Source organism: Pseudorasbora parva, chromosome 11, assembly GCF_024679245.1.
Source record: "Pseudorasbora parva isolate DD20220531a chromosome 11, ASM2467924v1, whole genome shotgun sequence".
In the NCBI taxonomy this organism is placed as follows: Eukaryota; Metazoa; Chordata; class Actinopteri; order Cypriniformes; family Gobionidae; genus Pseudorasbora; species Pseudorasbora parva.
Window position 1 is genome coordinate 14094695 of NC_090182.1, and position 16303 is coordinate 14110997.

General features: G+C 38.3%; 1 protein-coding gene across 4 annotated transcripts in view; it reads left to right on the top strand.

Annotated features, from left to right (window-relative positions):
- The window catches only part of unc5a (unc-5 netrin receptor A), a 236065-nt gene that overhangs the window by 151631 nt on the left and 68131 nt on the right, over nt 1-16303 (top strand). For 2 of the 4 annotated variants that reach the window (XM_067457151.1, XM_067457152.1), the window contains exons 3-6: nt 4023-4166; nt 8479-8582; nt 9307-9487; nt 12812-12979. In XM_067457151.1, coding sequence (XP_067313252.1) covers nt 4023-4166; nt 8479-8582; nt 9307-9487; nt 12812-12979 — 597 coding nt within the window. The remainder of the gene's footprint in view (nt 1-4022; nt 4167-8478; nt 8583-9306; nt 9488-12811; nt 12980-16303) is intronic. The other 2 variants (XM_067457153.1, XM_067457154.1) reach the window with 1 other exon arrangement.

The window sequence follows — 16303 nt, forward strand, 5'->3', positions numbered from 1 at the left end:
TCAAAGCAAACAAATAATGTATTTCCTTCAGCTGATACGGTGTTCACCATGAGGGTTTTGAATTGCTTGAAATATGAATGGAATCTCTTTAAAAATATAAAAATCTGGAAAATATGGTTAAGTGCAACATGTACAGTGCAAGTCTGTCATATAGGATATATAAAATTATAATGAGAACATCATTATAATTGAGTGCTTGTAGCATGGATTTTTGCGATATGTTCAGACGTGATCAGACTCTTTATATCTCAAAAAGTATATACAATTTGGAATAAGACTTATCAATCAATATATCAGTTATCAGCTTTCAAAATTAAAGAATTATCGAATATCAATTTTTAAATTATTATTATTATATAAGAAATAAAACTAAATACATTTAGTTTGTGTGTGTGTGTGTGTGTGTGTGTGTGTGTGTGTGTGTGCATTTTAATGGTTATTTTAAAATATGAATAATTATTCAGTGAAGTTTGCTGATGCCCCCTAGTGGACCTTGGTTCCCTCATTGTGGTTAGATCACCCAAAAAATAACTTAATGAATGAACTTTTTAAGTTTAAAACTGTATGAATTAAACTTGTTTAATGTATGCTTGCATAATGTCTATTTTTCAGCATCTCTGTGTTGAATTTTTAAAACACTGTATCAAGTTTAAAATGGTTTACCATTGGTAAAAAAAAAAAATTAAAAAAAAAGTTCTGTTTCATTCACACTATTCTTATGATGCATCCATTGAATTCTGGGAAATGCCTGGAAACTGTCTGACCTTATGGTCTGTTATGAAAAATGCACTGGGTTCAGCTAACCCCAGAATGGAAAGCGGCATCATTATTAATCTTTTTCAGAATTTTATGTCTATATTTAATAATTTGTTAGATGTCAACGCAGAAAAATGGGGACGGGTTATGAATTTTTAACAATTAATTTTGAAGGTGTGCCGCATGTGTTGAGTATGCAGACGCACAACACGACAAAAGCACAAAGCAATAACTCAGTATTATGATTCAATCTCCGCAGGGCCTTTTTTTCTTTCGGGGTCTAATAAATGTGTCTTCATTTCAGAATAATTTCCTCTGTCTGTGGGGGGTTTAACAGTATCGGAAGCGGGTGCTTGCATGTGACACCCGGTCTAAGAGTCAATTATTCTTTAACTCTGTGACCTCTTAGACCCCAAAGGGAGGGTTGCCACAGCGACCTCGCTCAAGGGCTCATGGGTGAACATTTTAATGGTGTTCCTAGTCAAAGACTTCATACTCGGTTAATTACTAATTATACAAATCTGCGTTGCAGTATTATCCCGGCCTATCATGCAGCTAAATCTGTCATGCAGGAAAAGTGAATTTTCACGCCTGAGTAACAGTGCAGGCCGTTTGGCATATTCACAAAAGTGAATCAAACCGAATGTGGCTGCCTCGGCGGCTCTCCGTGAAGCGCAGAGGGAGTGCGAGGTCAGAAATCTGGGTAATTGAAGCTAAAAGAAACAAAAAGCAATTAATAAAACAATTAGAGTTTAAGATAGCTTTTCCTCTGACTATTTCAAGACTACGCCTGTTTCCCTTAATTGTATTTTACGTTTTAATGCGGGCAGTAATTACATTCTCCCCCCAAAAAATGATGATATTAGTGGTCTAATAGAACTATTTCTGTTCCTATTGAATTGGTTATGCAATCTGAATTAAATGCAAAGCGAGTGGAGAAATGAATCGTGAGTGTTATTTTCAGTGCGCTTATTTTAGACTGGATAACGGAGATTTGTGCATTGAATCTCATAGTTTTGAGCCATTGCTAAAGTGTTTTAAACCATCAGCGAGGATTAAAGTCCAGACGTTGTGTCAGAGGAGAGCAAGATTGTCTGAGAGGTCCATTTTGATGTTGACGCCCTGAGTAACACTGGAGGGTGTTTTAAATCTAACAGTAATTGCATGTGCTCCTAATGTCTGCCAAGATAGTGAGACACAAGCTCTCTGTGCTGCCCTATTTCTCTCCTCCTAGAGACTCTCTGCCAAGTGGTGATGGATGTGATGTTCATTGATTTGTGACAGACAGGCTGGAGCAAGAACTCAACTGACCAACAGAATTCGAGATGATGCATTTCTGTCACATCGGCGGAGCATCTGACCACACTGTGGCTAATTGCAGAATGTGGTTATTGGAGTTGTTTTGTGCTTATTACAGTGCATTGACATTAAATGCTTGACTGGTCATGCAGTGCAGTGTGAGTCTCAGAACCTAGAGAGCTGCTGTCTTCCTAGACACCATATTTGGACATCATAGGGCAAGTATGAATGTTCAATTTAAGTCTTCGCACACTGCTATGATGAGCAAAGATGTTTATATATTCCATTGAGGCTGACAAAATCAATTGGAGCATTGAAATGATGTCCAGAAATCAATTTGAACATTTGAAGGCAGCTGTAATGTGCAGAAATCTATTCAAACATTCAAGTGACGCCACAGCATTAGTTTGAAAGATGCCCAAGGATCTATTAATATAGTCAGTTGTGCAGAAATATTGTTCAGAGCCTTTTTAATGTACATTTGGAGCACAAAAATAGATTTAAACATTTGAAGGATTCCCAGAAATATATGTTTTGGATGTTCAGATGCGCACAAAAATTGATTTGCACATTTAAACGCAGAAATCGATTTGAACATTCAAAAATCCTTGGAATGTTTTTATGCCGCTAAAAAGCAATACAAGCGTTTAAATGTGCCTCTTAACGTCTTTTTAAACCTTTATGCCCCAAAATAATTTTGAATGCTCTCATGATGCCCAGAAATCATTTTAACTCTCAAGCGCAACTACTGCATGATGCTCAACAGTCGATTGAAATATTTTAGTGATGCCTGAAATATTGTACCGGTGTTCAAATATTTGCCCAAAAATCTAAATCAAATTGTGTGTTCATGCAAATAACGCACATTAAATATCTGAAATGCGCAAAAAACGTTTTTTTTATTTTTTTTATGCGAACATCATATGCCTATTACGCCTCAAAATGCCCCAGGTTTTAAAACCTAGACCTCGTTTAGCAAAACATGAAAAAGGGAGAGGGGAAGAGGAAAGGATGAATAAGTTGAATGGAGAGATTATAGGAGAAATTAGGGGGAAGGTGGATGTTGAGGGGGATGTGGACATCTTCAAGGTCATGCTTTCGTGTTGAGATGAGCGATAGCCATGGTGGAAAAAATCCCCGGCTTAGGGGTTGAGGAGATGGTCTAGAGATAATGAAAAGAAAAATGATCTTTGTCTAACTCCATCCCTTCATCCTCAAAGAGAGCTTTATTATGCATTACACATTTTGTTGCTGGTGTTGGTTAACACTGATAATGTTCATTTGTAATTGTCAGCTGAAAATGAATCATTTTGTTGGATGACTTCACACCAGTTGTATAGACATTATTCATCTAACTGCAGTTGACAAATTATCACTTCATTCCCTTTTTTTCTTGTCCTATTTTACATTTTATTTTCAGAAAAGACCTCTGAGCTTTGATGGGATAATCCTAGCCACTCATGTCTAAATGGAAACGCACATATTGAGTAACCAGGAAAATATTTTCCACTGGAAGCTCACATAAATATTAATATCTGTTTATTTATTAATTCACCCCAAGAAATCATAGTAGAGTTTGGGATTTTCTATTTCAAGGTGGTTTCGTATGTCGTACACTTCCTGCATTTAGTGACATTGCGCAATCATATGTCAGTATTCCATGAGTTAACCAAGTAACGAAGCAAAAAAACGTTTTGCTTCGTTGCTCTTTAATGGATGTGGTGAACTTCCAGAAAACCTTTGGAAAAACCTTTCCAAAGTTTTGATTCGCCACTGCCAGTGAAGCGCTGCTAATTTCTGCCAGCCATTTGCCACATATTATCGCAAGTTTGACACAAATACACTTTTTGCAGGGGTCTGGTGTACACCTCGGCTGAAGGACAGTCTCTGAACGGCTGTCTCTGTCAATGGCGACATGTTTAGAGCGGTGAGCTGAACGTGTCTGCTTGTGTTTGCTTTGGTTCCAGGGCTGCCGGTGATGCAGGTGAAGATCGACATCTCCAGACAGCAGGTGGAGAAGATCTTTGGTCTGGAGGATTACTGGTGTCAGTGTGTGGCCTGGAGCACTACAGGAACCCAAAAGAGCCAAAAGGCATTTGTGCGCATCGCCTGTGAGTTCAGCTCTGCTGTTTTATAGTCCAAACATTTTGACCAAATGCCAACTTAAAATCTGATATAAATGTCTAGCCCGGTGGTTCTCAACTGGTGGGTCGCTCCCCAAACTGGGTCACAAATCTGTATTAATCTGGACAGGAGGAAATAACAAATGCAAATAATAAATTGAAACTAACCATGCAGCAGAAAGGTGTATAGTTCAGATACAGTACCAAATTAAATGAATTATTGATTAATTGTAATTCATTTTTATTATATATTTTTTAGATGTAATATTTTTTAATGTTATGCTCGCCGAAGCTGCATTTGCTAGTTTAAAAAAGTACTGTACAAGTAATAATATTGCAAAATAATATAAAAAATGTAAATAATTGATTTCTGTTTGAATATTTTAAAATGTCATTTATTCCTGTAATGGCGAAGCTGAATTTTAAGCATCATTACTCCAGTCTTCAGTCACACGATCCTTTAGAAATCATTCTTATATGCTGATTTGGTGCTCAAGAAACATTTATTGTAAATATCAAAAATTAATAAATAAGAAAAAGCCTTGTGATGCTTCATATATATTCACGATACAAGAAACCAAACTTCATTTAAAATAAGTACACCTAAAACAAGGTTTTAAATGACCACGATGTGTTTTGAGCACTTCATTATAAAACTCTAATAGTAGAGTTCAATATGTGTACATGCTTTTATGCATTTGCAAAATGTTATAGCAAAATTGTTCCCACTGGCTTGTCATCATTTGATCCCCAGTGTAAATTCTAGATCCCAAAGCAAAACCAACAGGTCCAGCTGGCTGTGTTTGTGGTTTACTAGTTAGTATATTATTTATCTGTACTTGTGCTCAGTTTAAAAGCTACATGAACAATTGTTGCCTGCCATAGATATTAACACTGTTCAAATACTGTTTAAACATTGTGTTCTGTTAAAAAAAAAAAATCATGTTTAAAAAAAAATAATTTATCCCTAATGTCTTTAATGTGCTCTACAATGCAGTGGCATTTGCGCACCAAAAAATATTACTCCACCATCAAGTGTTTTGATAGTGATATACTTTCTATTAAAAGTTATTTTGAAATTCCATTTAGCCAATCAATCTTACCACTTATGCTCCGTGTTCTCCCCAAGGCTGATTGATTCAGTTGGTTTTATATGACTTATTTAATGTTTGATTGGGAAGTTTGATCAGGAAGAGCCCGTGGCAAGGAAATCTGCTAATCTGCAATGTAACACTTTGTAATTGCCTCAAGAGGCCCGGTGGTTTTGATATCTCTGTGATTAAACACCAGGAAACCGCACCACCTCACTCAGAACAAACATCAGCACAGAAGACGCCCTTACTTTAAAGGAAGATAATAGTCTTTCTTTCTTTTCTTTGTTGCTTGTCTAAAATGAGGATTAAAGCATTGTGTGATATGGGAGTGCATGGTGCTTATAAATATTCTTAAAGGATATTTCTCTTGCCAAACAAAGATTCACCTCAGATTCTACTTTCGTATAACAAAATGACTTTAAAGGATTTTTCTCATCCAAGAACACATGCAATGTCCAGGGTTTTTGCACACGACATGACTCTCCATTTGTTCCTGCACACAAAGTGCCATATGGCTTCTGAGCACTTTGAATATGACGCATGATTCATATGGAAAACTTTTATGGTGTTTGCATGGAGTTTCTTTCATTTTTGAAGCTTGGAAGCCTCCATTCCCCATTCACTGGTGAGCCGTTCCTTTAACAGACCTGAGTTTTTTCTTTCAAAGTCACGACAATGTCAACTCAGGACTTGATGGCCATCTAATCCTTTGTGCCTCTCTTATTCCCATTAAATCCTATTTAATTAAATTGAATGTCAAAGAGCCCTCTTCACCTCTTAATGTTTGCCAAGGCCTGATTGGTGAAGACAGGCATGACATCTGTTTTGAGGAAACGAAATGACTGGCAGTGCCGCCGTTATTGAGAGAGATTTTATTCCCTAGCATCTGAGCTGAAGACAAGTCCGCTGTCTCAGTGGACACCTCCTTCCAAAAAGCTTTTTTGTGTCATAACAGCTATAAACGTTTATGCAAATGTTGTTTTGAAATTGTGCCATCCATAGTCAGGAGGGCATGAAAGCCCTCCATCAAGAGTAATGCAATTTTGACAAGCAAATACAATTCGACTTGCATCAACACTTGTCCCAGGGGTTTTAGGTAGAGTGGGTGGTCGTATGGATACCACAGCCTCGGTGCAGTATCGAGTAGAGGAGGAAGATAATGCAATTCCCTTTTGTTGATGCTTTGCCTGGGGGCTGCAGACAGCCTTTCTCTGAAGCAACCAAGCAGGGTCTAATAAGCACTGGGGTCTGTGATATGGATCCTTCTAAGAGAGAAAGACCGCTCAAGGCTCCTGTTGAACGTACAAGGTGCAAACAAAGCCCCGAGTCATAAATGGAGGAGCGCTGAACCCCAAAAACACATTGCTAAATACGACACCGATAATGTTAGATTAAATGGCTTGGCAGTTTACCTTCCTGGTGATACATGTGCCAGTTCTGATCCACTTTATGACTATATGAGGATTTAAGTCAATAATCCTGGCTTGGAATAGGAAAGAAAAAAAGGTAACTCTATTGTGACCTAACTATGAGCCATACATTTGTTACTGTATAATCTTAATGTTAGTGCTAGTTAATGAAAATACAGCTGATCATAGTTTGTTAATGTTAGTTCATAGTGCATTTAAAAGTTAGTTCACTTCAAAAAGAAAATTCTGTCATTAATTCCTCACCCTCATGTTGTTCAACACCCGTAAGACCTCCGTTCATCTTTGGAACACAAATGAAGATATTTTTGTTGAAATTCGATGGCTCAGAAAGGCCTTCATTGACACCAGTGTCATTTCCTCTGAAAGACATGAATTAATCAGTGTATCTGAATTACCGTATCGATCAGTGATTCGGATCGCCAAAGTCACGTGATTTCAGCAGTTTGGCTGTGTGACACGCGATCCGAATCATAAATCGATACACTGATTCATAACGGAAAATCAAAGCTTTGTTTTAAAATCGGCCCATCACTATATGTCGCTATTTTGTTTTTCTTTGCGCACAAAAACCATCAAATAATTGTATAGCCACTGTAGTGAGATGGGCTTTGTAACGTCATCTTTAGTGCCTTTATGGGTCTTGAGAGAGAAAATGACATTTGGTGTCAATGAAGGCCTTTCTGAGCCATCGGATTTCAACAAAAATATCTTCATTTGTGTTCCAAAGATGAATGGCGGTCTTACAGGTGTCGAACGACATGAGGGTAAGTATTTAATGACAGTGTTTTTCATTTTGGGGTGAATTAACCCTTTAATTAATGTTTACAAGATTTTAATAATGCATTAGTAAATGTTGAAATTAACATTAGCAAAGATTAATAAATGTTTTATAAGGGCAAATCATTATTAGTTCATTTTAACTAATGCAGTTAACTAATGTTAATTAATGAACCTTATTCTAAAGTGTTAAAAAAAAAAAAAAAACTTGCAATCCGTACAAAAAGGTAAACAAAAGGTACATTTAGAAAACAATGTACTCAAAACGGAAAAGTGCGTTTTTTTTGTGTACAGACAACAACATTTTCAAGAGTTCACATGGATCTAAAAAACGACTAATCTCGTCTACCAGGCCAGCAGTCGCTGATGTTATTTTGTTTGTGACTAAAAAACACTACCTGCCTATAAAGTCAGCACATAATATGCACACGAATGACGTCACAGGTTTAAAAAATGTGCAGTTTTGGCAGTTCACATGACGACAATAATAGTATTGTTTTCAATACCTTGCATTTTGAAACCCGTTTTCAAAAGTTTGCGTTTCCAGGCCAGCAAAATGCTGTTGTTGTGTAAAAGTGTTCCATTTTAAGTTGAAAACGGAGTCGTGTAAACAGCCTATAAAATCTATTTTTTTTCTCTTGGACTTTTGCTTAATCCCCTCTTCAAATGGACTGATTTTATCAGGTTGCAAAGTGAAATTCTGTATCTATAGAAAATCTATACATACAAATAAATAAATAAATAACGTTTCAGCAGTGCATAATGCATCACATCAGACGCACAACTGCACAACATGTCAAAACACACTCACAGGCCAAATCTTTTCCTCTGAGGATATTAACAAAATATAGTATCATTAAAAATGTTTAATATTAAATATACAGTACAGTGCACGGTCTGTTTATTTTTGCACATTGCACAGCATGTGTATTATTGTATTTTTTTTTTCTCTTCCAAATGCCTCTAATGACTAATAAATAAAATGATTTTGCACTACAGATCTGAGGAAGAACTTTGAGGAGGAGCCGCTGGGTAAGGAAGTGGCAATTGATCAGGAAATCCTTCTGCGCTGCCATCCTCCTGAAGGTGTTCCTCCTGCAGAGGTGAGAGCAACAAGTAAACATGTTAACAATCAACCGCTCCGCTAATTATCCCTCTCATTTATGCACCCGCACAAATATTCCGTCGAGCCAGGGAACTGACGTCTTTCTCCATATTCCGTCTGTTCCGTGAGCTGGACTTGGATGAGGAACCATGCAGAGTGATTTGGCAAGCTCTGGTAGTCCCATCAATAATACATGTATTTTTGCACTGGTGCAGGACTAGACCAGCCTGCGACCAGCTGTTGCAGCTCCAAATGTCCATCCAAACTTGAAAAACTAACAGCAAAAGTGACTGATGTATCGGAGTACACTCATTCTCATAATCATTAATCATAGTTACAGTAAAATTCTTACAGTGAAAGTTAAGTTTAAAAGTAGAAAGTTTAAAAATATGTTTAAATATGTAATGATACACTTTTTTTCTTTTGTTACCCAAGTATTATAATAATCACAAATTGTTTCTGATTTTAAAGTGAGAAAGAAGTGTTCTATATGTTTTCCCCTTTATTCCAGTGGAATAGAAACACAATTGAAAGAAAATGCTAATCGATGTTCCTACTGCCCCATGCTACAATGCCTACAGTGCCTGCCAAACTAACATCCCCTGTCTGTGGCTTTGGGTGCGTCCCAGAACGGCAGCTGGATCCGAGAGCATACAGAGCGTTTTCCATCCATTTGAGCCAGATTGAAGCTGTGAAATGTTTTCTCTTGTGTATATCTATAGGTGGAGTGGCAGAGAAACGAGGAGCTGATCGACCCCAAGACTGACCCCAATTTCTTCATCACCGTGGACCATAATCTCATCATCAAACAAGCCCGCCTGGCCGACACAGGCAACTACACCTGCGTGGCCAAGAACATTGTGGCTCGACGCAAGAGCTCCTCGGCTACTGTGATTGTCTATGGTGTGTTTCTTCTCATACCTTTCTTAGATCACAGATAAATGGACTTCACCTTTCAAGAGTCTGACAAAAGTTTGGGATGGTTTTGACCTGGAGTCAGGGGTAATTTACAGAGAGAGTCAGGCTAGCTTTGATGGACAAGTCTATTTTGACCAGACTTTGAGAACAAAATGTCCCGACTACTTTGCTATTTGAAAATGTATCAGTGTTATACTATAATACCGCTATACCTGTAGACTCCTTTCATCATATTACTTTTAGTTCTATGAACCAATTTGTTTTTAACATTATACATTTTTATCAGGCTTCCCACAGTTTTAGAAAAATCTGGGAATTTCTAAAGTTTTTTTCCATGCCTGACAAATCATTTTGTAAGTGTAGCCAACATGTTCAAAATCTTTTTAAGGCCACTTCATTTATTGTAGCCCCCTTAAAACTAAGTGTTCCTCTAAAGCTGATAATGCCGTAAATGATTGCTTACAACATATACATTTTGGCGCAAAGCAGCCAGAGAGTGTCTCAGCAGAGCTGACAAACACTCACACTGTAGTTGAGCTTGTTGAATTAATGGCTGAAAGTGGCTAATGAATAGGGTTTATAAGCTAGCTGACCTTTATTAAAATGCACAGTGGCAGAGCATCGCTAACCCCGGAGGGGTCCCAGGACAAGCGGCGTTCTAAAGGTAGCATGCATTACAACCCTGTACACGCGCTCTACTGATCTAGGCCGAGTCAATCACACATGACACATAGTACAGTACTGGGACAGATCTACTGAGAATACTCCTAAACCACAGACAGACATGTTAACAATGGCAATTCTGAACTCCTTTCCCTTTTTTTTCCTCAGTGGTAATGTGTCAGTTTTATTATGAAGCATAAAGATAATGAGTCAAGGGACAGCTGCGTGATGACTTGCATTAAACGGGAATAAATACGGACATGCTTTTTAATGCAGAGACTGCAAGTCAATCAGAGCAATCGGTGTGTTGTGTTTAATAGGGAAATATGGAGCTAAACTGACAATTATTTCTCAGATGAGTGGAGATTAGATAGGTTGTTGCATTTTGTTTGAATTTGGGGAAATTTTGATGGAAGGCTCTGCAAAAGTGAGCCGAGAAACATTTTCGCTCTATTGTTTGCTTTGTATGCTGTCAATCTGTGAAGCCCTCACACAGGGAAAAAGAGAAATGGCACATGAATGCTAGGTGCGGTGCCTTACAATTTGGCGGTTTCAAATTGTGCAATGTTCCCCAAGCAATTTGCTACCATTGTAGAAATTAATTAAAGAAAAATTCCCTGTGAATACCTTTTGATCAAAAGAACTATTAGGCAAGGTCCTTTATGCTATTCTTTTTTTCCCCATGGCTTCACATTAAAATGTCAGTTTACTAATTTGAAGTCTTGCAGGCTTGCTTATTGGCTGAACCATAGGTGGTGTGAGAGCTGTTATTAGTGCTGTTGGACAGAGGACGAGATGAATTTTAACAAGGCTGGACTTGACTTGACACAACGGTGTGCTAAGAGGTAATCAGGACCAGAGCTGCCACGCAATTTCCTTCTTCGCGGTGAGCAATCAGAGAGGCTAAAGAATTGATTCGGTCTGACCAGAGCAACATTTCGTGGAGAATTAGGAGCAGCTCCAGGCATAATATAGACTCTGACCGGCGATCAAGGCTTCGGGACAACAAATCGCTCGAGTTACCGGGGGAAGAAGAAATCAGATTTGCTCTGAATTCTCCCACCAAGAGAGAGGAGGCTGGGAACTTGATTAAAAACCCTGCATGAACTTTAGACTCGGGATCATCCCGGAATCCTTGCAGGATTATGCATTTCACCAGCCAGGATATTGGTGCCATAAAAACCATACTGTGTGTCGGTGTAAAGCAGAAAACCAATATACACCCCACACGAGGTGAAGTCTACGCCGTCCCCTTAAAAAAAATCCCACCCACCGCATGTTTTGCACCGTAGCTTTAACATTGATATTTGTCCAGCTTATACAGCTTGTAAAAGAGATGACAATCTGAAGAGAGTAGTGTTTGGTTCTGTGTCTTTTCAGACACTTTTTTTTTTTTTTAGAGGAAGTGAGAAATTTGGATGAGAAAATAATTGACAGTACTAAATGAAAAGAAATGCTACAAAACAGGAGATCAAATAGGGCGCAAAGAACACAAGTGGCATAACCCTACGTTTCAGAAATGCTCCAAAGTGTGTCGACAATGTGGGGGGTAATGACCAAATGCAGGCAAAAATTTCACTCCATGGTGATTGGCTGATTATTATGTCACTGTTCAATAATGTCTATACAGTGCTGCAATGATGATGTATTTTTGTAGCTTCACCCTGATTCCTTTGACAAAATCCCAATAGAACTTTTTCAATGGCTAATTCTTTTAGATTACTGCAGAAAATAAACTCTGTGGCCAACTAAAGTGTGTTGTTACACCTTGTTCATGATCTTAATCTTCACAAATGAACAGAACTTTAAATTTTCAAGTCTATCAGCAAAAGTAAAAAGCTAAACATAGGCTGTAAACAAACTACACCACGGTCACAATTCGCAACCTCACCACTAGATGTTGCTAAAATCATCAAAGTGTACCTTCTATTATTTAAAAAAAATCCCAGAAAGTTTGATTTAGAATAGTTTGCAAGAGTGCATTTTATAAACGCAACGTAGTAGATGAGTTTACCTGTTTGATGTGATAACTTTTAATGTCCCCGACAACCATAGCAACCACCTTTTTAAGACATGTAAAGCATTAAAAAGTGAAGTGCAAAAATGCTAACTCGTTTCTGGGTTTTGGCACAAATACCTTGTCCCTGCAGCACTCTATTGCTCAGCAAATCAGCCTAAACGAGTCAAACTAGATATGTTATTCATAGAATACATTACCCACCAACTTGGAAACATTGAATGTTAAAGCTACACTATGGACATCTGGGATCCATTTCTGCATCCTGTCTGCTGCGTCAATTCAAATTCGGGACTCTGTGGCATACCTTCAACATCAACAGTATTATAGTATTAGTTGCTTGTTGAAAAATGCTGTTCTAGGAACACAGAAACTGGGTAAACATCAAATTAACACCAATTTAGATTTTAACAACAGAGATAGAAACGCTGCATTACTGCCTCAAATCAACAGTATAGCATTGACAGCTGTTGACGTTAACATAGCTTTCGTATGTTGCCGTAGTCCCTGTGGCCTGCCTTTAAGCACAGAGCTCATATTTGTGGCTGTTTATCATCCTCGTGCCTGTCGGGTAATCCTGACTCGCTGTGTTCGTTTCCCCCTCTCCTTTGCACTGGGCGCACGAGCAGTGAACGGTGGCTGGTCCACGTGGGCCACATGGTCGGCCTGCAGTGCTGTCTGCGGTCGGGGGTGGCAGAAGAGGAGCCGGAGTTGCACCAACCCCACTCCCCTGAACGGCGGGACATCGTGCGAGGGCCAGAGCGTCCAGAAAAGTGCCTGCACTGCCACCTGTCCAGGTAACGTCCACCGGGCGTCGCTCACTGCAGAGTAGAGCTAGTTTAGCATTAGCGCACAGACCCTTTGCACGGTCCCCTTGCTCTAATGGCACCAATAGCTCCCTCTCTGTAGGACGTCTAGCTTGATTGGCGTTTTTGTGCTTAAGCAAAACTTTCTCATGCTTTTTTCCTTTGAAAACCATTGAATTATTCATAGCTAAACCAGTGCTTGTGTCTCCATTCTGGCCATCATGTTTCTTTCAGATTTTATTCGTGCTATGTGCTGCTTTTGCTTTCGCTGCATGAGGTCTTTTCTTGTGGTTCAGTTGTAAGCAGAGTCCTATATATATATATATATATATAATATTTATTTTACCTTGTATTTACATTTTTGTAGTTAAATGTAAGGATTATTTAGACTTTACAATTTTAATTAAATTCCTAAATTTGAATTAAGACCAAAAACAGGATGCAGAATTGTAATTTGAATTATATTGAGATATTGAAAGTGAGGGGTTGTAAGATTTTTTGGTTTGTTTGTTTTTTTTATGCTTTAGAAAGAATCTAATGGTCACCAAGACTGCATTTTTTTAAATACTTTTTAAAAATAAATTTATTACACTGATGTAAAATCTGAATTTTCAGCATCATAACTCCAGTCTTCAGTGTCACATGATCCTTCAGAAATCAGTCTAATATGGTGATTTGGATTCTTGGATGGATACAGAGTTCAAAAGATCAGCATTTACTTGAAATAGATTTCTGTTGTAAATGTATTTGCTGCCACTTTTGATCAATTTATTGCATCCTTACTGAATAAAAGTATTAATTGCTGTGATTAGTCGCTAGAAAATTTTCATTTGGAGCCATCATTTTTGCATTTTATTTTTTACAGTGTACTGACCCTAAACGTTTAAATGTAGTGTGATTAGTAACACTAAATTGAAATAAGGTTTTAACTAGAGCCGAAAACTTTAATAAACCAAACTTTATATGTTATTTAAACATTATTTTAAAGAGAAAACATACTGAGGATTATAAATTTAGTTATATTTAATACATTTAAAAAATATTAATGTTTTAACAAAATCCTATTTAACTTCTACCGGGAGGTGGCCATACGGTGATTTTAATTTGTGATTGTTAGCTTGTGACCCTGGACCACAAATCCAGTCATATGGGTATTTTTTTTATTTTATTTGGCCGAGATACAACTATTTTAAAATCTGTAATCTGAGGGTGCAAAAAAAAAAGTAATATTGAGAACATCGCCTTTGAAGTTGTCCAAATGAAGTCCTTAGCAATGAAAATTACTACTAATAATACATTTCTGATATATTTACGGTAGGACTTTTACAAAATATCTTTATGGAACATGAACTTTACTTAATATTCTAATGATTTTTAGCATAAAAGAAAAATGGATCATTTTGACCCATACAATGTATTGTTGGCTGCTTATGACTGGTTTTGTGCTCCAGGGTCACATTTTAGACAGTCAGACAGTGATATTTTCTCTTCTGCGTATCTCATAAATACAAGGATTAGAAAATGATTTGATGCGGGTGAGCTACGTTAGTGCTTAAGAAGTTTCCCTGACCTCCACTATTGCCAGTAGAACTTTCAAGGGTTGAGAGTGAACAGATTGAAAGGAAGAGGAAACAGGGAAGCAGCACGACTGCTTTTCCTCAGTATTTATCGATCGCGTGCAGTTTGAAATGAAAGTCAGGCCGCTTCATTTACAAGCTGACATTAGACTCAGGTAGATGGGGGGAGGGATTCTCTTGATTACTGCGATAGGCTCGTGAGTGTATTTCAGCAGGGACAAAAATGGCTTTATGCAGGCGCTGCAGACCAGCGGAAAATATCCACGCTTAGTAAACAGGAGAGGAAATCGAAGCTTTTGTCAGCTGCAGCTCGTCTCCCTCGCTCTCCCCCTCTCTTCCTCCACTCCTCCTGTGAGAGGGTTTATCTACTTAAGCCAATCTCCTGTTTCATTACAAAGCATCCAGTGAAATTTAATAAGACGCCACCTTTACGCTTCTCTGTAAGTAACGTGCTCTCAAAATATGGCGTTTTTGATGAGCAAAAACACAAAGCATGGGGGAATGCTTCTGACGGAGCTCTGTAGGGATGGATTTCACATGATTACGACCCAAATAGCATTTCTGTGGGGAAGAAGAGAGAAAAGAGAAAGTGAAGGAAATAACGGCATGAACACCGTTACAGAGAAACACTGAAAGTATTTTTTTGTTATACATCAAAAAAGTGATGGGAAGTAGAGGGTGACAGCTATTTTTGAGACATCTGTCAATATTTGTTTTCATTATTCAGATGTTGCACATTTTACATTCAAACAATAAATAGAGGTTTGTAATACATACTCTGTCTGATTCAAATTCTGATTGTACGATCCACATTTGAAACCGTTTTAAATGGCATTGAATTAACGCACCAGGTTCCTGACGTGTGCAATACGTTAATTAACTGCATTCACCTAAAGGATGATTAGGAACACCAGTTCAATTTCTTATTAATGAAATTATCTAATCAACCAATCACATGGCAGTTGCGTCAATGCATTAGGGGTGTGGTCCTGGTCAAGACAATCTCCTGAACTCCAAACTGAATGTCAGAATGGGAAAGAGAGGTGATTCAAGCAATTTTGAGCGTGGCATGGTTGTTGGTGCCAGACAGGCCTGTCTGAATATTTTACAATCTGCTCAGTTACTGGGATTTTCACGCACAACCATTTCTAGGGTTTACAAAGAATGGTGTGAAAAGGGAAAAACATCCAGTATGTGGCAGTCCTGTGGGTGAAAATGCCTTGTTGATGCTAGTGGTCAGAGGAGAATGGGCCGACTGATTCAAGCTAACAGAAGAGCAACTTTGACTGAAATAACCACTCGTTACAACCGAGGTATGCAGCAAAGCATTTGTGAAGCCACAACACACACAACCTTGAGGCGGATGGGCTACAACAACAGAAGACCCCACCAGGTACCACTCATCTCCACTACAAATAGGAAAAAGAGCCTACAATTTGCACAAGCTCACCAAAATTGGACAGTTGAAGACTGGAAAAATGTTGCCTGGTCTGATGAGTCTCGATTTCTGTTGAGACATTCAGATGGTAGAGTCAGAATTTGGCATAAACAGAATGAGAACATGGATCCATCATGCCTTGTTACCACTGCGCGGGCTTCTGGTGGTGGTGGTGTAATGGTGTGGGGGATGTTTTCTTGCCACAGTTTAGGCCCCTTAGTGCCAATTGGGCATTAAATGCCACGGCCTACCTGAGCATTGTTTTTGCCATCTCCATCCCTTTATGACCACCATGTACCC